This window comes from Jaculus jaculus, chromosome 5 (genome assembly GCF_020740685.1).
Source record: "Jaculus jaculus isolate mJacJac1 chromosome 5, mJacJac1.mat.Y.cur, whole genome shotgun sequence".
Taxonomy (NCBI): Eukaryota; Metazoa; Chordata; class Mammalia; order Rodentia; family Dipodidae; genus Jaculus; species Jaculus jaculus.
In genome coordinates, this window is record NC_059106.1 from 53,743,769 (window position 1) to 53,767,204 (window position 23,436).

At 41.8% G+C, this 23,436-nt stretch overlaps 1 protein-coding gene across 29 annotated transcripts in view; it reads right to left on the reverse strand.

Annotated features, from left to right (window-relative positions):
• Positions 1-23,436, reverse strand: part of Eif4g3 (eukaryotic translation initiation factor 4 gamma 3) — a 312,912-nt gene that overhangs the window by 14,213 nt on the left and 275,263 nt on the right. For all 29 annotated transcript variants that reach the window (XM_045149125.1, XM_012948573.2, XM_045149124.1 and 26 more), the window contains 5 exons: positions 17,676-17,848; positions 7,491-7,616; positions 6,030-6,111; positions 2,504-2,602; positions 767-913 (listed from right to left, as the gene is read on the reverse strand). In XM_045149125.1, the coding sequence (XP_045005060.1) occupies positions 767-913; positions 2,504-2,602; positions 6,030-6,111; positions 7,491-7,616; positions 17,676-17,848 (627 nt within the window). The remainder of the gene's footprint in view (positions 1-766; positions 914-2,503; positions 2,603-6,029; positions 6,112-7,490; positions 7,617-17,675; positions 17,849-23,436) is intronic.

Below are 23,436 nucleotides of genomic sequence, written 5' to 3' on the forward strand. Positions count from 1 at the left end.
AGTTTAAAAAAAGAATTAAATCGTATAAAAACAGAAAACCATTTAATCCCAGCACTCGGGAGGCAGAGGTAGGAGGATCGTCATGAGTCTGAGGCCTGCCTGAGATTGCACAGAGAATTCCAGATCAGCCTGGGCCAGAGTGAGTCCCTACCTTGAAAAACTAATAATAATAGCAATAACAATAACAATAATAATAATAATAGAAAAGCATTCTGAGTTTGTTTTTTTCTTTTTTAAAAAAATTTTATTTTGTTTATTTAAGAGAGAGAGAGAAGACGGAGAATGACAGAGAATAAGAGAGAATGGGCATGCCAGGGCCTTCAGCCACTGCAAACAAACTCCAGATGCGTGTGCCATGTTGTGCATCTGGCTTACGTGGGTCCTGGGAATTGAACCTGGGTCCTTTGGTTTTGCAGGCAAACGCCTTAACCACTAAGCCATCTCTCCAGCCCTCTTTTTTTCATTTTGAGTTTCAAATGTATTGTACACACCAGGCATAAAAGCCCTGCCGGGCATGGTGGTGCACTCCTTTAATCCCAGCACTCAGGAGGCAGAGGTAGGAGGACTGCCATGAGTTCAAGGCTACCCTGAGACTACATAGGGAATTCTAGGTCATCCTGAGCTAGAGTAGGAAACTACCTTAAAAAACCAAAAAAAAAATAAAAATAAAAAAAGCCCTAATTCATTAAAGTTAGGAGTTGTCATGGTGTGAAAGGATTTTCATATGAGGTTTTTTCTTGCAGAGAGGGTGATGTGGTCTCTGTACCTCTACCCAGTCAAAGATCTGCTCATCATTCGCCTTGTCTTCTACAATGAGCTTCTCAAGCCGCTGGTATAGCTCTTCTGCAGGGAGCTCCTTCCTTGAAAGTGCTTCAGGGGAACAGGAACTTTCAGATTCTAGAAAGTCTAGTTTCTGGAAGAAAATGTACTTAGTGTAACTATCGTGCCAAGGAGGAAGCAAAGGCACAGTTGACTTTCGCTTTACACAGGATCATCGTGGGCGGCACAAGCTTCTTTACGTCTGTGAGTACACAAGACTGTCACTGCAGCAGCATTTTATGATTTTCCAGCTTTGCACAGTGGGGATGGCTGGCTCTTGCTAAACAGGCAGATGGGCTCACTGTAGTTCTCTCTGCCTTGCCTGCCTCCCAGTCATTCTCAACTGCAGTCTTGCAATGGGTCATGACACTGCTCTTGAAGAAGCACAGGCGCCTCAGGGTAGGTAAAATTCAATCCTGTTTCTGTAATGTAAGGTTTACTCTTTGTACTCTTTGTAAGTAGCAGACATTGCCAACAAGCACCTTTAACCACTGAACCATCTCTCTAGCCCCTACTAGTAAGAACAGTTGCCAAGGGCTGCAGAGATGTCTCAGAATGTAAGAGTACTTGCTGTGCAAGCATGAGGACCTAAGTTCAGTCTGGAGTACCCACATAAAATTCTGGGCATGGCTGCATGTGCCTGTAACCTAGATGCTAAGGGGAGCAGAGACAGGATGATAACGTGGCTCCCTGGTCAGCCAATCTACCACCACCCCTAAAAAAAAAAAAAGGGAAGAAAGAATAAACAACATTTTTGTTTTTTTAAGAAACTTCCAGGACTGGGCATGGTGGTGCACACCTTTAATCTCAACACTCAGGAGGCAGAGATAGGAGGATCACTGTGAGTTTGAGGCCATGCTGAGACTACATAGTGAACTCCAGGTCAGCCTGAGCTAGAGTGAGACCCTACCTCAAAAAACCAAAAACCAAAAACAAACAAACAAAAAATTTCAGGGCTGGAAGGATGGCTTAGTGGGTTAAGGCATTTGCCTGCAAAGCCAAAGAACCCAAGTTCGATTCCCCAGGACCCATGTTAGCCAGATGCACAAAGGGGCGCATACATCTAGAGTTCCTTTGCAGTGGCTGGAAGCCTAGGCTCAACCATTTTTTCTCTCTATCCCTCTTTCTCTGTCAAATAAATAAATTAATTAAAATAAATGAAAAAGAAAAGAAAAGAAAATTCGAGACCTGGAGAGATGGCTTAGCAGTTAAGGCACTTGCCTGCAAAGCCTAAGGACACAGGTTCGATTTCCCAGTACCCACATAAGCCATATGCACAAGGTGGCAAATGTGTCTGAAGTCCATGTGCAGTGGCTAGAGGCCCTGGTGTGCCCATTCTCTCTACCTGCCTCTTTTTCTCTCTCAAATAAGTAAATATTAAAACCAAATAAGTTTGTTACTTTTAAAGGAAGGAAGGAAATTTCATTGCTAAGCTGGGCATGGTGGTGTAGGCCTTTAATCCTAGTACTCAGGAGGCTAAGTCTTCTATTACTGACCAAACACACTAGCCCTTAAACACTCATACTTTATCTATACTATCACTGCCATCGTTGTTGACATCATCATCATCTTCAGCTATGGGGGTGGGATCTCGGGCCTCATGAATGCTAGGCAAGTGCTCTGACACTGAGCAACACCCTGGAGTCCAGTTCCTACCACTCAGGAAGACAGTGTTCTTACTCACCTGTTCCAAGAGAAAAGTATGTACATCTTCCCCTTCAGGTAAGAAGTCCTTCCAGCTGAGATCAGCCTCCCTCCATAAACCTCCCACTTTTTTATGGCTCTAAAATAGAGACAAAGCCAATTAATTAGCTTTCTGCAATAACAAATTTATTTAGTTAGTTGAGAGAGAAGAGTCAGATAGCAAGAGACTGGGTACACCAGGGCATTGAGCCACTGCAAACTCTAGACACATGTACCACCTTGTGCATCTGGCTTATGTGGGTACTGGGGAATTGAACCCAGGTCCTTTGCCTTCACAGGCAATTGCCTTAATGGTTAAGCCATCTCTCCAGCCCCCATTAGCTTTTGTTTTTTATCTTCTTAAAAAAATAAAATATTAAAAACATGAACAAAAGCTTATTAATAATTTAAATTTTAAATAATGACTGAGTTGAGTGAGCATGGTGGTACACACCTTTAATCCCAGCACTGGGGAGGAAGAGTTATGAGGATCACTGTGAGTTCGAGGCCATCCTGACACTACATAGTGAATTCTAGGTCAGCCTGGGTTAGAGTGAGACCCTACCTCGAAAAACTATTAAAAAATAAATAAAGCCGGGCGTGGTGGCGCACGCCTTTAATCCCAGCACTCGGGAGGCAGAGGTGGGAGGATCAAAGTGAGTTCGAGGCCACCCTGAGACTCCATAGTGAATTCCAGGTCAGCCTGGGCTAGAGTGAGACCCTACCTCGAAAAACCAAAAAAAAAAAAAAAAAATAAATAAATAAATAAATAAGAAAGCTGGGTGCAATGGCACACGCCTTTAATCCCAGCACTACGGAGGCAGAGGTAGGAGGATCACCGTGAATTCGAGGTCACCCTGAGACTACATAGTTAATTACAGGCCAGCCTGAGCCAGAGTGAGATCCTACCTCGAAAAACCAAATAAGATAAAATAAAATAAATGACTAAATAAGGACTAAAGTGAAGTAGATAGAAGGGGACTTTAATGTGTGGCTTAGGAGCAGGGCAAGGTGGTGCACACCTTTAATACCAGCACTCAGGAGGCAGAGGTAGGAGGATTACCGTGAGTTTAAAGCCAAACTGAGACATAATGAATTCCAGCTCAGCCTAGGCTACAGCCAAACCCTACCTGGAAAAATCAAACCAAAACAAACTAAACCACAATCACTAAATCAACACATTGCTATCCACAATGGGACATAGGAGGACTTGTGTAGACCCAGATGAGCCATGAAGCACTGTCTATAAAACTGCACCCTATCACCATAACATCTTCAGCTTGGGTTTGAATCTCCATTGGTGAGTTATGGTTGCTGTTTTTTCTTTTTTTTTTTTTTCTTGAGGGGAAAGAGGGCATATGTACATGTATATGTAGTATGCATGTATGCCTGTTCATATGTTTGTGGGAGGCCAGATGTTGACATCAGATGTTTTCTTTGAGGGCTCTCACTGATACTGGCTCTCTTACTTGATACCAGAGTTCACCAGTTCATCTAATCTAGCTTGCCCCAGGGATCCTATCTCTGCCTCCAAACCCAGGGATATATACGTGGACCACCAAGTCCAACTAGCATGTAAGCTTGCACATGTTCTTTATCCACTGAACCATATCCTCAGCCCTATGTTTTGTTTTGACATTCCTCTTCCTAGCTGGTACATCCTTCTAGAATGCCATAGCCTACCCTATCCTCTATATCCATACCCATATACTTCTAAAATAAATGGTCACACCTGTCTGTCACCATCTCTGGCTTGTACATTCGTTGAAGACTTAAGTTATCTTTGTACAATAGACATTTAACTAAAATGAATTTAAGTTCATTATCTTGGGTTGAAGAGGTGGCTCTGCAGTTAAAAGAGAACTTCCTGTGCAAGTATAAGGGCCTGAGAAGACTGTGTTGGACCCCCAGAACCCACATAAACAGCTGGGCATGGTCACATGCGTTTGTAACTCCAGTCCAGTAAGGGAGCAGAGACCTAATAATTGCTAAGGTTCAAGGAAAAAAAAAAAAAAAAAAAAAAGACGAGATCTGGGATCAGTAAGAAACTAAGGCTTAAAAAAAAAAAAGTGTGTGTGGGGGAAGGAGGGAGTTACCATGGGATATTTTTTAATAATCACATGGAAAATGATAATAAAAATTTTAAAAAAAATGAAAAAAAAATGGGATGGGAAAGAACAACAGAGCACAACACCCAACTTTCCACTCCAGCCAGCTCAGGCGAGTGCACCCTGCTACAGTTACGCACAAAGGTGCTGCATGCGCATATACACATGCAAATCACAGCACATCACACCACACACTAAATAACACACACAAGCAAGAGGGAATAAAAAAGCTCACTACCTTGTAAAATCATTTATTTCTAACTAAATTAACATCCAGCAGGGCATGGTGGTGCACGCCTTTAATCCTAGCACTCGAGAGGCAGGGTAGGAGGACCGCTGTGAGTTCAAGGCCCCCCTGAGACTACATAGTGAATTCCAGGTCAACCTGGGCCAGAGTGAGACCCTACCTTGAAAAACCAAAATAAATAAATAAATAAATAAGTAACATCCAATGAGCTAAAACATTAAACGTTATATAAATATAAATCTTATCTTACATTGAAATCTATTTAAAAGCAATGTAGCCATTTTATTTTTAAAAATACCCACAAATTTAACAACCACTAATAAAACATATCATGAATCTTTATTTTTTTTTTTTTGAAGGTAGGATTTCAGTCTAGCCCAGGCTGCCCTGGAATTCACTATGTACCCTCAGGCCAGCCTCAAACTCACAGCAATCCTCCTATTTCTACCTCCCAAATGCTGGGATTAAAGGCTTATGCCACCATGCCTAGCTTTATCATAATTCTTTTTTTAAAAAATATTTTTGTTTATTTTTATTTATTTATTTGATAGTGACAGAGAAAGAAAGAAGCAGACAGGGAGAGAAGAGAGAAAATGGGCGCACCAGAGCCTCCAGCCACTGCAAACGAACTCCAGATGCACGCGCCCCCTTGTGCATCTGGCAAACATGGGTCCTGGGGAATTGAGCCTTGAACCCGGGTTCTTAGGCTTCACAGGCAAGCGCTTAACCACTACGTCATCTCTCCAGCCCTTTATCATAATTCTTTAAAACTATATATAGCAAGTCCAGTTGAGAATAGACAATTCTTTCTCAAGGTATGAGTACCCAGAAGGACAAAGACACTTTTTTTTTTCCCCCTTGAGGTTAGGGTGTCTCTCTAGCTCAGGCTGACCTGGATTTCACAATGTAGTCTCAAGTGGCCTCGAACTCATGGCAATCCTCCTATTTCTGCCTCCCAAGGGCTGGGTTAATTAAAGGCGTGTGCCACCACGCCTGGCGACAAATATACCCTTGATATAAATGAGATTAGGCGGAGAACTCACTCTTGTTTTGTAAGAATAAAAGTATACAGAATTATTAGCACACTGAGACCTATGTGGGTGACACAAAACCCAAGATCAAGTTCACTGCACTTCCTGACATGTTGAAGAGATACTTGGTTGAACACTCACCATTTGTTTGCATAGAAGGTGCAATATTTCAGAAAGCAAGATCCCAGCTCTTCCAACAGGAAGTAAAGGTTTGCTAAATTCTCTGTAAAAGATAGTAGCAGTGACTAAATGAATACCTGTTCTAGAGCAGCAGACAAAAGAGGATGTGCAACCTAGGAATGCAGGGGGAGCTCCAGGGCAGGCTCAGCTGCAGTCCAGAGACTTTAGGTTCGCCTTTGGCTTTGTTGAAAAGCAGAACAGGGACTTGAGAATGCCTTGACTTTGTCTTTTTCTCTAATCACTTCGGGGTGGAAGTCAAGTCCCACTTAGTAACCTCTCTACTTACATAAGCTCTGCTTCAAGCCCAATGGCTAGAAGAGATCTGAAGTTTAGTTTTAAGTATGTTTAAGAGAGAAAGCTTTTATTTATTTATTTTTAAAATCTTGTCACTTTATATATTTTTACTTTTTACAAATTTATTAGAGAGAGAGAGAGAGAGAATGGGCATGCCAGGGCTTCTAGCCACTGCAAACAAACTCCAGACACATGCACCACTTGGTGCATTTGGCTTATGTAGGTTCTGGGGAGTCAAACCTGGGTCCTTAGGCCTTCTCAAGCAAGTGCCATCTAACTACTTAGCCATCTCTCCAGCCCTATTCTTTAAATTTTTAATTAGGCAGTAACTTTGTAGGACATATCATGTACGAGTATGATCATTTCCCTCCTCCCTGCCCCAATTCCACTCAGGGCCCTCGTCAGTGGGATTGCTGGTATTCATCATGGGGTTGTGGGTTGAGTTGTGAGAGCAACAGTCAGTCATTGGGGTAGGGGGGCTTTTCTTTAGAATAGGGGTGAAACAGGAAATTCTTTTTTCAGTCTACACCAGTATTTCTCAAACTGTGTTCTATAGGACTAATACCAATAATTCCTCCCCGCCAAAAAAAAATCCTTAAATGTGCCACAATATACTCTGCCAATCTCCAAGAAGACAGACACAGGTTTTCAGAGTTTGACTATACAAACATTATGAACTAGTTTTAATTATGCAATATATCACCAATTCAACACTCATACCCTGATCTAGAATCAGAGTATCATAGCCATGACTATGTATTGTGCAGATGCCAGATCTGACCAGCAAGTGTCCAATGTGCCACCTTAAAGCCTGAGGCAGTGACAGACAAGCATGTGAGCATCAGGCTTCAAAGAGTAGCACTTCCCAAGCTGCATGGTTCTGAAGCCCTTTCTGTGATGACTGTGACACTCAATGGACCACAGGGCTGGCATACCCCCAGAATGGCTCCAGTGTCCATCTAGTACAGTCAGTCTAAAAGGACGAGAGGCCAAATCCAGGAGTCTCCAGAGGCACCAATAGGGTAGCACTATGCAGAGGCAGCTAGTGAATTTTGTCAGTGTAACTTGATACTAATTAACAGGAAAAAAAATTTAAAAAAACATTAAAAAAAGAAAAGTAAAACTTACACAATAAGTTCTCTCATGGAGATTCCACCTTCTTTTAACATGGGAGTGACCAGTTCAGCAAGGTACAACCAAATATGAGGAATATCAATGGCCATGTCATCTGCTAATTCCAAGGTTTCTGAAAAACTAAAAAATAACAGAAAAAAAAGACTGAAAATGTAATTTAAACTAGCACCTTTGACAGCTAGGCTGTCTTCAGAGTCCGAAAAATGTAATTTAAAAGTTAAATTAGAAAACAAAATCACTCACTCAACAAAAGCATACTAAGCCAGATATGGCGCCTCATGTCTTTACCTCCAGCACTTGGGAGGCTGAAATAGGAAGATCACCAGGAGTTTGAAGACAGCCTTGGTTACACAGGGAGTTTTACGTCAGCCTGGGCTAGACCTTCACTTAAATGACAACTGAGTACTTACTTTCTTTTTTTTAATTTACTTTTTCTTTTTTTTAAATTTTAATTAACATTTTCCATCATTATAAAAAAATATCCCATGGTAATTCCCTCCCTTCCCCCCCCCCACACTTTCCCCTAATGAGTACTTTCTATGTTAGGCACTGGCCTAGCCACACACTTACTTGTAACAATCATAAAGTATGGGAGAGACTAGAGCAGAGCCCTGTGCACAGGAAGACAGGGCAGAGACACTGAAGAACAAGAGCGATGAGGCCACAGGAGGTCATAAAATACCTTGGTATGTAGGTGATTTTTTTTTTAATTAATTATTTATTTATTTGAGAGCGACAGACACAGAGAGAAAGACACATAGAGGGATAGAGAGAGAATGGGCGCGCCAGGGCTTCCAGCCTCTGCAAACGAACTCCAGACGCATGCGCCCCCTTGTGCATCTGGCTAACGTGGGACCTGGGGAACCGAGCCTCGAACCGGGATCCTTAGGCTTCACAGGCAAGCGCTTAACCGCTAAGCCATCTCTCCAGCCCTGGAGGTGATTTTTTAAGACTTCAATAATCAAAGAAAAACAGTAATATAAATAAAGTTTAGAGAATAACTCCTAAGTCAGTTCACATGATAAAGGTGACAATCACATCTGGAGTCAGAAGCCCTGACTGAAACTCATATTGTAATGTAGGCCAGAGATAACAAGAAGGAAATATCCTTGTCTTGCCAGTGTGGCAGTGCATGGCTTTAATCCCAGCACTTGTGAGGCAGAGGTAGAATTGCCATGAGTTCCAGGCTACCCTGAGACTACATAGTGAGGTCCAGGTCAGCCTGGGGTATAGTGAAACCCTACCTCTAAACCACAATCCCCACAAAGAAAAGAAAAATATCCTTGTCCTAAAGAACCTTCTGATGGGAAGACAGGGCACAGAAAAGGATGTGATGTTACTAATACTATAGGTCACTAATTACTATACTTATGGAAAAGCTCATGTTTTTAAGCATATGTGGTATGAAATGTAAAGGTTTCTTTCTTTTTTTTTTAAAGTAATTATTTATTTGATATATATAGAGAGACAGAGAATATAGATATGTCAGGATCTCTAGCCACTGCAAAAGAACTCCAGATACATTTAACATCATGTGTATCTGGCTTATGTGTACACTGGGGAATTGAACTTGGGTCCTTTGGCTTCACAGGCAAGTGCCTTAATGGCTTAGCCATCATCACTCCAGCCCAAACACTTCTTTCTTAAAAAAAAAAAAAAAAAAATTTTTTTCAAGGTCTCTCACTCTAACCCAGGCTGCCCTGGAATTCATTCATGTACTCTCAGGATGGCCTCGAACTCATGGCGATCCTCCTACCTCTGCCTCCTGAGTGCTGGGATTAAAAGGTGTGCATCACCACACCTGGCTTTAAAAAAATACTTTTTTATTTTTTTATTTTTTTTATTATTTATTTATTCATTTGAGAGCAACAGACACAGAGAGAAAGACAGATAGAGGGAGAGAGAGAGAGAATGGGCGCGCCAGGGCCTCCAGCCTCTGCAAACGAACTCCAGACATGTGCGCCCCCTTGTGCATCTGGCTAACGTGGGACCTGGGGAACCAAGCCTCGAACCAGGGTCCCTAGGCTTCACAGGCAAGCGCTTAACCGCTAAGCCATCTCTCCAGCCCTAAAAAAATACTTTTAAGCAGGCGTGATGATACGTGCCATTAATCTCAGCACTCGGGAGGCAGAGGTAGGAGAACTGCCGTGAGTTTCAGGCCACCCTGAGACTACCTGAGTAAATTCCAGGTCGGCCTGGCTCAGAGTGAAACCCTACCTGGAAAAAAATCTCCAAAAAGAAAAGAAAAAAGCTGTCAGAAAGCTGGAAAAAGCTACGCAGCATGCAGTTCAATGGAAGAAAGAGAAATTACCAGGGGAGATATTCAACAGTGGACGCTGCAAACCTTAAATTTGGCCAGCCAGGCCAAATGAGCCAATGAATGCAAAAGTAGCATGTCTGTTACGGGGGAACCAACTGTTCCCTAAATGGACTGAAGGCCTGCTCCATGGGAGGGAATACATGCCTAATAGTGAAAACCTAGGACAGGGGGAGTCATGAGCCCCTAGGGGTGTAACATCTGCTGCTATCTGGCATATAATATGCTCACCAAATTACCCGGTAAGCATTTCTTTTAATGTTCATACCCATATATTAATGCTATTCTCATTTTCGGTTAGAAAAACTCTTTTCAGATGACAGTGACCTTGGGATGACTCAGAAGGCACTATGGTGCTGAGAAGAAGTGACAGAGGAGGGCTAAGCACTGAAATATCTCAATCACACCTTTCAAGGCTCAGGGTCCATTGTGGAAGAGATGGAAGGACAAATATAAGAGCCAAAGGAAAAGTAGGACTCCTTACAATGTGCTCCTCAAGACACAAAATGGCCTGGATATCCATGACCTCACAGTACCTGACACTACCTACACAAGACCATCATAAACAGAAGAAAAGATGATGACATCAAAATAAAAGAGAGACTGAGGGGGGAGGGGTATGATGGAGAGTGGAGTTGCAAAGGGGAAAGTGGGGTGAAGGAGGGAATTACCATGGGGTATTGTGTATAATTATGGAAGTTGCCAATAAACAAATAAACTTAAAAAAAAAAACCACTTTTATTTATTTGCAAGCTGAGAGAGGGATGGATATGAGAACAGGCATGCCAAGACCTCTTGCCACTGCAAACAAACACTAGACAGATGTACCATTTTGTGCATCTAGCTTTATGTGGATACTGGAAAATCAAATCCAGGCTGTCAGGCTTTGTGTGCAAGCTCATTTAACTCCTGAGCAATCTTTCCAGCCCTTAGCTGTTGACGTACTTGCCTGCGAAGACTAAGGACCCAGGTTTGATTCCCATGTACCCATGTAAGCCAGATGCCCGTAGTGGCACGTGCATCTAGAGTTTGTTTGCCATGGCTAGAGGCCCTAGAACACCATTCTCTCTCTTTCTAGTAAATAAATAAATACCACAAATTTATAGGGACTGGAATAATTGCTCAGTGATTAATGGCACTTGTTTGCAAAGCCTGACAGCTTGGGTTTGATTCCCCAGTACCCATTGTAAAGACAGAAACACAAGGTAGCTCATGCATATAGAGTTTTTTTGCAATGGTAATAGACCATGGGCACACCCATTCATATTCTCTCTCTTTCAACTTCTCTATCTTTGCTTGAAAATACAATTTAAAAATGTTTTCTAAAATTTAAGAATTTATTTATGAGAGGGGGAGTGAGAGAGAACGAGCATGCCAGAGCCTCCTACAGACACATGTACCATTTTGTGTGTCTGCCTTTACGTGGGTACTGAGGAACTGAATCCAGGCTGTAAGGCTTTACAAGCAAGTACCTTTGACTACTTAGCCATCTCTACAATACTGTCAATACTACTACATTTTTTATTTTTTTATTTTTTGAGGCAGGGTCTCACTCTAGTCCAGGCTGACCTGGAACTCACTGTGCAGTCTCAGGGTGGCCTTGGACTCACAGAGATCCTCCTACCTCTGCCTTCCAAATGCTGGGATTAAAGGCATGCGCCACCACGCCCGGCTTTTCTTTTCTTTTTTTTCCTGGATTTTCGAGGTAGGGTTTCGCTCTAGCCCAGGCTGACCTGGAATTCACTAAGTAGTCTCTGGCTGGCCTTGAACTCACAGCAATCCTCCTACCTCTGTCTCCTGAGTGCTGGGATTAAAGGCATGAGACACCATGCCTGGCTAATGCTATAAATACTTTTTTATGTGAAGTAAAATAAATGGGAATTAAATAAAAACTTAGGTGCTAGAGAGATGGCTCAGCAGTTAAGGCACATGCCTGCAAAGCCTAATGATCTGAGTTCAATTCCCCAAAGCCCATAAAAAGCCAGATGCACAAATTGGTGCATGTATCTGGAATTTGTTTGCAGTGGCGAGAGGTCCTGGTACACCCATTCTCTCTGTCTTTCTGAGTCTCTCTCTCTGCTTGTAAATAAATAAATAAATAATAAAAGTTTAAAAATAAAGTAGAACAAATAATGACTCAAGGAACTGGGTACGGGGCATATGCCAACAACCTCATCTACTTTGGAAACTTAAGGTGAAAGAATCATAAATCTGAGGCTAGCATGAGCAAAACTAGTTACTCTATTAAAAAAATGGGGGGGGGGCTGGAGAGATGGCTTAGCGGTTAAGCGCTTGCCTGTGAAGCCTAAGGACCACGGTTCGAGGCTCGGTTCCCCAGGTCCTACGTAAGCCAGATGCACAAGGGGGCGCACGCGTCTGGAGTTGTTTGCAGAGGCTGGAAGCCCTGGCGCGCCCATTCTCTCTCTCTCCCTCTGTCTTTCTCTCTGTGTCTGTCGCTCTCGAATAAATAAATAAAATATTTAAAAAAAAAAAAAAGAGAATCTAGCACTGAAAAAAAAAATGGGGGGCTGGAGAGGTGGCTTAGCGGTTAAGCACTTGCCTGTGAAGCCTAAGGACCCCGGTTCGAGGCTCAGTTCCCCAGGTCCCACGTTAGCCAGATGCACAAGGGGGCGCACACGTCTGGAGTTTGTTTGCAGAGGCTGGAGGCCCTGGCGCGCCCATTCTCTCTCTCTCTCCCTCTATCTGTCTTTCTCTCTGTGTCTGTCGCTCTCAAATAAATAAATAAATAATTTTAAAAAATACATTTAAAAAAAATGGGGGGAGAGAGCTGGAGAAATTGCTTAGCGGTTGACAAAGGACTCAGGTTCAATTTCCCAGGGCCCACATAAGCATACAACATGGCACGTGTGTCTGTACTTCGTTTAAAGTGGCTTAAGGCCCTGGCACACCCATCCTCTCTATTTGTCTCTCTCTCAAATAAATAAATTAAATTAAATAAGTAAAAACAAAACTTGAAAAAAAATTTGGGGAGTCATATATTAATATATATTACATTTTTGTTTAGACTGAAAACCACAGTCACTGGCTGAACGGAAAACAATCTAAGACTTGGTCAATTATTTTCATATGCAATATATTTAACAGTAAGAAAGTAGAGATGAGAGACATGAATGCAACTGTAACTCACAAGGAAAGGAACAAATGAATGAGGGGGCCAAGGGCAGGTGGTATCTATATTCCTATTCTTTCAAAGTTCTAAACTTGTAGAATGTGTGTTTTTCCACTGCAGGTCCATTCTCATTTCATTGTCTCCACTAACTTCAGAGGCTTACATGTCATTAAAATTTTTCATGCAAAAAGAGCACCTGAGGTAGGGAGATGGATCAGTGGATAACAGTGCATGCTTTCCAAGAATGGGAAGCTGAAAGCCAGGCGTGGTGGCGCACGCAAAGCTTTAATCCCAGCACTTGGGAGGCAGAGGTAGGGTCACCCTTAGACTACATACTGAATTCCAGGTCAGCCTGAGCCAGAATGAGACACTACCTCAAAAAACCAAAAACCAAAAACAAAAACAAAAACAACAACAAAAAAAAAAAAAAAAAAAAGAAATGAAAAGAATGGGAAGCTGAGTTTGATCCTTCCTTCCAAGTAAAAAGCCAAGCAAAGCACACCCAACATCCTCTGGTCTCTGCACACACGTGTGTATCTTACACACACACACACACACACACACACACACAAAATAAAGATGTTCCCACAATGAGACAGGGTACAGCAGCCCACCCAGCAAGATGCCATTTCAATAGCTTGTAGCTCAGCGACATTACTGAATGGTGGTTTTCATGAATCCTTCATGTCACCTTCCTGACCTCAAGCTTGCAGCTATTTGACATTTATTTGCTATATGGCAGGTCCTGGATGGTTCTCTCACTCTGTGAGTGCACTCAGCTATTAATGTGCCACTGTAGGAACATAATCTAGTAGAACACCTGGATTTGTGGGATAATCACTTCAACCTGCCAATTCATGTTCTGTGGGCTACCAACATAGATTAAGCCACTTAATGTACCTGAGAGACAACTACAGTCACCCCAGTCATCCAGCATCCTGTTTATTGTTGTCATCTATTGCAACTAAAAGATAGTCATACTTTGGAACGTGGCTTTTTCTGTTGTTACCAAGCAGTTCATCATGGGATAATTTAGCATGCAACCAGTGGTAAAATCCATACCGTAGTTTCAAAAACAACAACAAAAAAAACTTTTGGGTTCAGCAGAACAGGCTCATAAAACAATTTCTTTTAAAGCATATAGTTTCAAAAATTTTTTTTTTTTAAATTTTATTTTATGAGGTAGGATCTCACTCTAGCTCAGGTTGACCTGAAATTCACTATGTAGTCTCAGGGTGGCCTCAAACTCACAGTGATCCTCCTACCTCTGCCTCCCAAGTGCTGGGATAAAATGCAGCACCATGGCCAGCTCAAAATTCTTTAAAAGAAAAGTTCTAGCTATGTGGTAACTCAAGATCTTCCTTTCTCTTTGCATTACTGCATAGCCTGGAGTTATACTTTATACACTCATATTTACACTTTTGTAGGTTGAGTGAATGAAATAGCCATTCTGCAGCCTTGCTTTTTGAAATGCAGTGACCACCTGTCCACTGGAATGCATATACTAGAATGACTGACATTTCTATATATTAAAAACAAACCATCTAAGAAGGAAATTAATCAATACGAACAACACATATCATAAGATATAAATCTAACCAAGAAGGAAAAAGACCTGCATACTGAAAACTTTAAGAAAACGAGCAAAGTAACTGCAGAAGACATAAATATCTTGAGCCAGTGGACAGAGCAATGCCCATCACCACTCAAAGTGAACTACAGGTGCAATTGAAATGCCATTGTCATTTTCCCTAGAAGTAGCAAAAATCAAATTTGTACCAAGTATTGTGGTGTACACCTTTAATCCCAGCATATGGGAGACCGAGATAGGAGCAATGGTATGAGTTTGAGACCATCCTGAGACTACATAGTGAATTCCAGGTTGGCTTGGGCTGGAGAGAGAGAGTCTGCCTCAAAACAACAACAACAAATTGTTAGAACCATAAAGACCCTAATAGGCAAAAGCAAAGTAAAAAATACAAAACTGAAGGCACCCCTCTGAACAGATCATTAGTGCTTTCAAAGCATTAGACTGGACTTGAAACAATGAAACAGGGTAGGAAATTCAAAGATAACCATGCATTTATGGTCAATTCACTTCAATGAAGGTGTAAGAATTAAAGATTATTTAAAAAAACAAATACTAGCAGGCGTGGTGGCCCATACTTTTAATCCCAGCACTCAGAAGGCAGAGGTAGGAGGATTGCTGTGAGTTTGAGGCTATCCTGAGAATACATAGTAAATAAAAAATTCCAAGTCAGTCTGAGCTAGAGTGAAACCCTACCTCAAAAAACCAAAGGGGGAAAAAAAGGGCTGGAGATATGACTCAGTGGTTAAGGCACGTACCTGCAATGCCTAAAGACCTGGGTTCAGTTCCCCAGTAACAATGTTAAGTCAGATGAACAAAGTGGTTCATTCATCTTGGAGTTTGTTTGCATTGGTTGGAGGCCCTGGCACACCCATTCATTCTCATTCTATCTCTCTCTCTTTGACAAAAAATACACACACACACACACACACACACACACACACACACACACACACACACATATACACACACAAACTAAGAGGGGCTGGAAGGATGGCTTAGTGGTTAAGGCGTTTGCTTGCTAGGCCAAAAGACCCAGATTTGATTCCCCAGGACCCACATTAGCCAGATGCACAAGGGGGTGCACACATCTGGAGTTCGCTTGCATTTGCTGGAGGCCCTGGTGCACCTATTCATTCTCTCTTTCTCCGTAAAATAAATAAATAAATAATAAAATACTAAAAAAAAAAAAAAAAAAAAAAAAAACTAAGAAGACAAATACTCTATTAGAAACTAGGCAAAGATGGCCTAGTGGTTATAGAACTTCAAGGACAATGTCACTGTTCTTTGCAGAATCAAAACATTCAACTGTAACTTTCTCAGTTTGTTGTTTAAGACAGCATCTCACTATGTAGGCCAGGCATACGTGAAACTCTATCTTCCTGCATCCCCTCCGAGGTGCTGGAATTATAGGCATGTACCACCATGCCCAGCTCAACATGGCATTTAACAGTTACATTTTAGGAGGCTGGCACTATAAAAATGACCGCAGAAAAGATATACGAAAATATCTTGTCATGTGTATATTTAATTGATAAAGAACACGAGCTAGGCAAAATTTACATGGTAGAAAAATTTAAGTCAATGATCAGGTACCCAAGGCAGTGTGAGATGGCAGATTGAAATTTGATAAACAGATCTGAGAAGCTCCCTTAAAAAGAGGCATCTCTGCTGGGTGTGGTGGTACATGCCTTTAATCCCAGCACTTAGGAGGCAAAGGTAGGAGGATCACCGAGAGTTCAAGGCCACCGTGAGACTACATAGTGAATTCCAGGTCAGCCTGAGCTAGAGTAAGACCCTACCTTGAAACACACACACACACACACACACACACACACACAGAGAGGCATCTGTCAGTGTTTGGTGTTATTCTACATTTATATTTGGTATAAAACTTAGGAACCAAAAAATTTGTTTTACTATATGTAACTTTTACCTTGAAAATTTGCTTTTAGGGCTGGGGAAATGGCTTAGTGGGTAACAGCACATGCAACACAAACATGAGGACAGCCTCTAGAACCCACATAAAACGTTGGATATGGTCATAAACACGTGTAAGCCCGGTCCTGTGTGTATTGGGGCTAGGACTGGAGAGTCGCTGTGGCTCTCTGGCAAGCTAGTCAGACCAAAAGAAAAGGTAGTTCCAGGGTCAGTAAGAGACTGCATCTCAAACAAACAATATGTAACATATCCAACGCTCTCCTCTAGCCTCCAGACGGGGCATGGCACATCAACACATACTATACATGCACACTACACAGTACATACTACTACATATACAGAAAAACATGCAAAAAACCATCAAAATAGATTTTAGAAACTCATCCAGGTTTAAGATTCTGTGGTTAAAGCACACAGGACCTGAACTGTGCACTTGTGGTTAAAGGTAGGACTCAATACAGCAGAGCTTAAACCACCTTAACAATAGCCAAATCTAACCAGTCAATGGCAGAAAAGCAGCATAATGAAACCAACCTGGAATGTACTATATCATTAAGAACAAGTCCTCCAATTAAGCTAGAGTGAGTAAAACCATGTCCTGGACAAAAATAGCCACAGCTAATTAAAATGATGGGACTTTAAGTCAATGTTGCAGAATTTTCTTCATGAAGAAAAACTTTTTAACCCCCTTCAAAGACCATGCAGGTTTACATGTAAATGAACTGGAGATGGTCTCAGAGACTGAGACTAAGGTTTGTTAGTGACACCATAACAGATAGATATCTAAAAATAACAGAAAAGAGGCTAAAGAGATGGTTTAGCTGTTAAGGTGCTTGCCTGTGAAGCCTAAGGACCCAGATTCGATTTCCCAGTACCCACAAAAGCCAGATGCACCAAGTGGCACATGAGTCCAGAGTCTGCAGTGGATAGAGGCCCTTGTGTACCCATTCTCTCTTTCTATCTGCCTCTTTTTTCTTAAATAACTTATTAATTAAGTAAATATATAAATAAAATAAAATATAAAAGAGTTAACAAAAAACCAGAAGACAGCCTGTTATGTCCTAGACCAATTTACAAAATATAGTCACAGCAATCAATATAATGTCAATATATTATAACTATATATTATAGCAGATACAATTTTTATCTAGGAAAAAAAAATAACAAATGTAGTAAGTGAATTCCACTTGTGAGGATACTAACCCTTTGAAAAAGTCCTGTTTGCTGAGTTTCTCTGACTGTACCAGCTGATAGAGTAAGTGGCCCATGTGATCCCTGGTGATCTGGCTCCTTTCCAGGGTAAACTCCACTCCCACCTTCACGAAAACATGCAGCTGGCCCTGGGCACTCAGCTCTTCTATGCACTGCATGGCTTCCTGTTCAAACAACAAATAAAAGCTTACTCCAAAATGTGATATCAACTTAACTTTAGTCAGCAGACAGTTCCAGGAATAAGATATTTTTCAGATCTAGGATTTTTCCTTATTTAATATAATAAAGTTCAGCAGGTTGTGGTGGTGCACACCTTTAATCCCAGCACTTGGGATACACAGGTAGGAGGGCTAATATGAATTCAAGGCCAGCCTGACACTACATAGTTAATTCCAGGTCAGCCTGGGCTATAGTAAGACCTTACTTAAAAACCAAACAAACAAACAAACAAAAAAACCCACAACAAACAAACAAAAGAGTTGAGCCAGGTTTAGTGAGCACATGACTACAAAGCTAGCATTGAGAAGGCTGAGGCAGGAGGATTACTGTGAGTTTGAGGATAACCTGAGCTACACACCAGTTACTACACCAGTCAGAGCTATAACCATGTTTCAAAAAATGTCAAGGGCTGTAGAGATGGCTTAGCGGTTAAGGTGCATGTCTGCAAAGCCTAAGGACTCAGGTTAGATTATCTAGGTCCCACGTAAACCAGATGCACGTGGTAGGGCATGTATCTGGAGTTCATTTGCAGTGGCTGGAAGGTACCTATTCTCACTCTTTCTTTCTCTCTCTCTGATAAATAAAAATAAATCTTAAAGAAGATTTTTTTTTTAAAAGGGGGAGGGCTGGAGAAATGGCTCAGCAGTTAAGGCACTTGTCCACAATGCCTAATGACCTGGGTTTGATTCCCCAGTACCCACATAAAACCAGATGCGCAAAGTGGTGCATGTGTTTGGAGTTTGTTTGCAGTGGCTGGAGGGCCTGGCATACCCATTTTTTTCTCTCTCTTTCTCTCTGCTTGTAACTAACTAAAATAAAATACAAAAAAAACCCAAAACAAAACATAAACATTTGAGCATGATGGTGCTATCTACTTGAGGCAAGAAGACTGCTGAAGACCAAGAGTTTAGAACAAGTCTGAGCAACACACTGAGAATGTGGGCCTTAAAAAAAAAGAAGCTTATCTTTATATAAGAGTTAACACATTTAGGTTGATAATTATATTAAAAGGGACTTAGGAGCCAGGCATGGTGGCGCATGTCTTTAATATCAGTACTCAGGAGGCAGAGGTAGGGAGATCGACATGAATTCAAGGCCACTCAGACACTACAGAGTGAACTCCAAGTCAGCCTGGACTAGACTGAGACCATATCTTGAAAAACCAAAAAAAAAGTGACTTATGGTATGGAGAAATGGCTTAGTGGTTAAGGCACTTGCCTGCAAAGCCTAAGGACCCAGGTTTGATTTGATTCCCCAGTACCCACATAAGCCAGATACACAAGATGGCGCATGTGTCTGGAGCTCCTTTGCAGTGGCTGGAGGCCCTGGTGTGCCCATTCTCTTTCTCAAATAAATAAATACACACACACAGAAATGTGACTTAAAGGACCAGAGTCTGAATATATGCTACTGTAATCTGAGGACTCAAAAAGGTAAGATAGGAAGCTCACCACAACTCTGAAGCCAGCCTGGGTTACAGAGTGAAGCCACGTCTCAAAAAACAAAACCAACCCAACAACAATGAAGGAATGTATGTTGCTACACAATGTTTATTGATTTTAAGATCATTAACAATTCAAAGCGAGATAGTGTGAAGTAGAAATTCAAGGTTATGCATAAACTCACAGACATTAATGTTGCAAGTGAAATTTTTCTGTCTTGGAATGCCGGCACTGGCACATTTGTCTATGGAAGAGCTCCATTGTTATTGGAAAGGTCACTTCAGTGATATGGCTGGGTTATGTATATCCTTTTAGTTAGTTCTGATTTGGCTGCTCCTTGCCCTTACCTATTTAACCTTTGTTGGTACCCCTTCTCTTTGATTTACCCTTCAAGAAGGTAGCTCTTCTTTGGAGGACAGAGCACATGAGGGAGGGCAGCCCTGAGGAGACGCATGTGAGGAGGGAAGCCAGTGAGTGCAGAGAGGAAGGAGGCGCCCTGGTTACTTCCCTGATGCTCTTTTTGTCCCCGTCTTCATTACTTCCTGTGTGATAACTTTTTATATTAAAATGTCACAATACTAAAATTAGTACTGTATTGTTCAAATATATATCTATACTTTTAAAAAAACAATTGTTAGTTACTTTTATCTCTCTACCTATATATTCAAAATACTGATAAAGTAAACACAATACAAATATCACTTGATATGGACAGACTTCAAATTTCCACATAATCTGGAATAAAATATAGCTTTGTCTTGGCATTCCATGTTATGGTGTCTCTTTACCCTATAATATAGTTTTTTGGTTTGTTTGTTTTGAGGTAGGGTCTCACTCTAGCCCAGGCTGACCGAGAGTCACTATGTATTCTCAGGGTGCCCTTGAACTCACGATGATCCTCCTCCTACCTCTGCCCTCCAAGTGTTGGGATTAAAGGCATGTGCCATCACACCTGGCTAATATACTATTGTTAAAAGACATTTTAAATTTACTAAGTTGTTTGTGGGTGTGTGCTCACATGCATGTGCACACTTAAGCAGGTATATGGAGATAAGAGCCAACTTCAAGGGGTCTGTACACCACCTTCTTTGAGACAGTATATCTTGCCACTGTGAATGAACGACCAGAATGCAAACTGTCAGAATGACCCTAAGCTTTCAATTCTCCCGGTTCCAGCTCCCATTGTCCAGGGCACACTGGGATCACAGATGCGTGTACCACTTTGTATCTAACTTTACAGGTGCTAGGGAATTGGCATGCTTTGTAAGCAAGCACCTTTAACTGCTGAGCCATCTTTGCAGTCCTGTCTTTTTGAGAGCAAGTGCCTTTAACCACTGAGCCATCTCCCCAACCTTGCCTTTGTTTAATCCATGACACTGGTGATTGTGAACCATCCTGGCCAGCAGCTAAATTGCTGTAGCTCTCTTTTATCATTCTCATGAGGAAGAATGAATGCAAGTTTCAATCTGTGGTTTATTTACTTTTTTTATTTTTTTCAAGGTAGAGTCTTACTCTATCTCAGGCTGACCTGGAATTCACTATGTAGTCTCAGGGTGGTCTCAAACTAACAGCAATCCTCCTACCTCTACCTCCTGAGTGTTGAGATTAAAGGTGTGCACCACCACACAATCTGTCGTTTATAACCCCAAGCCACTTGTCCACTAGCAGGAATTTATTCACTGGGCAGGTGTGTCCACCTTATATCTTGTAGGTTGCATGCACCTCAAGATAGTTATATGATTTAATACATTTGTAGATGACAATGTCCATGTTGTAGTATCAAAAGGTTGGACAACAGTGTAAAGACCAACAATTGCATATCCTCATCTTTGATGACTCAGACATGGTGGTACCTGGTCTGCTGACTGCACGGTCACTGGGTATCTTGGCATCTCTGTTCATTTCTCTACATGGAAATATTATGTTCATTTTTCTAGTTCCTGCTCATTTACTTATATCTGTCTTCATAGCCAGTCTTCTCTATTTATCCTACTAAAATGCAAATGCCATGAGAGCAGACTACTTTATTATTCATCATATAGACAATGGGATATCTGTGCAGCATCCCCTAAAGTGTGACTGGAACACCTTAGTAAGCTCAGTCACTATGCAGAACACAGGCTAAAAAAATACATGCCAGAGTAAAATAAGAAAGACTGAATTCTGCCTCTACCTCTTACAACCGTATGTTTCAGGAGTATAGTCATCTCTTTAAATATACTCCCCCCACACCCAAACAGAGTCTAATGTAGCCCAAGCTGGCTTTGAACCCTGTATGTGGGTGGGGTGTGCCATAGTACATGTGTGGAGGTCAGAGAATATTGATCCTTGCCTTCCACCTTGTTTGAGACAGGGTCTCTTGCTGTTCACTCTGTCACCAGGCTAACTGGTACTAGCTTACAGGGGATTCGCCTGTTTTTGCCTCCTATCTCACTGTAGGCACAATGCAGTTTTGGATGCTTGCACTACTGCCATTTCAAGGTGCTTATGCTACTTTGTCTGGATTTAAATGGGTTCTGGGGATCCAAATCCAGGTACTCAGGCTTGCCTAGTAAGCATTGTACTGACTGAGCCATTTCCTCTGGTCTTGAACTCTTGATCCTCTTGCTTCTACCTCCCAAGTGCTATGACAGATTACAGGTATATGCCTTACAAATAATGGTAATAATTGCTCCCCCCCCCCTCTTTTTTTTCTCTTTTTTTTTTAAGGTAGGGTTTCACTCTAGCCCAGGCTGACCTGGAATTCACTATGGAGTCTCAGGGTGGCCTCGAACTGACGACAATCCTCCTACCCCTGCCTCCTGAGTGCAGGGATTAGAAGCGTGTGCCACCACTCCCAGCTTCTCTCTCCTTTTTCAAGTTAGGATCTTGCTCTAGCCTGACCTGGAATTCACTGTGTAGTCTCAGGGTATTCTCGAACTCACTATGATCCTCCTACTTCTGCTTCCTGAGTGCTAGGGTTAAAGGCGTGTGCCACCATGCCTGGCTTGGTAATAGTCTCCTAATCGTAATTTCCTAAAAGGAATATCTATATCGTTATATGAAAGTACTTGGGAAATGGTCAGACGCAAAATAAAGGCTCAGTAAATACTAGTTTGTATCACTTTTAATAACAGTAGCTCTTACTAGTCAAAAGGTAGGAAAAAATCCCTTCGTTAGGATAAATTCTGTAAATCTTTAAACTAACACACATACACTACAGGAAACACACAGTCTGTGCTCTGAAGCTAAAGCCTGGCTCAAATTCTCATCTGTCACTTACTAACAGTTGACCCAACAAGCTCCATCATGGCATCTGTACCTCAGTTTTCGTATTTGGGAATACAAGAACTGTGATCATTTTAGGGCTAGGGATGCAGCTTAGTAGAGTGCTTGCTTAGCGTGTGTGTAGACTAAGATTCCTAGCACTTCACAAAGTGGGCACCATGGCACAGACGTGTAACCTAAGGACTTAGGAGGTAGAGATAGGAGGAGCAGAAATCCAAGGGTCTTCTTAGCTACATAGCAAGTTTGAGGCTACACTGGGCTACTTAAGGCCTGCTGAAAAGAAAAGAAAAATAGCCAGGCATAGGTGGTGCACATCTTTAATCCTAGCACTCGGGAGGCAGAGGTAGAAGGATCATTGTGAGTTCAAGGCCAGCCTAAGACAAAAAGATGAAATACAATAGTCTGGTGTGGTGGCACACACCTTTAACCCCAGCTGGGGTGGGGAGAAGAGGCAGGAGATTACATGGAGGAGAGTACGTAGCACAGAGTATGGCCTCACTGAACGTCAATGACCCTGAGGGTACAGCTGCCCTTTACATTGAACAATGAGATTCAGAAGTCCTTCCATTCTGCAGACTGGCAAAGGGTTCATACTTCTCTATGAAGTAAGGTCTTTTTCTATTGCCAAACCATTACATGGTCATATTTCATCTTTCTCAAAGTGTCCTTACTAACTGTTTATCTTTCAGATCACCTCTTGAGCCAATTTCTACTGCTCTCTCCCCTACTGTCTGTGAGGTTCATCTGCTATCTGCCATAGCACATCAACTTTCTCCTAAGTGTCTCACATTTTTCTTTTACCACACAAGGGGAAACGCTGTGTT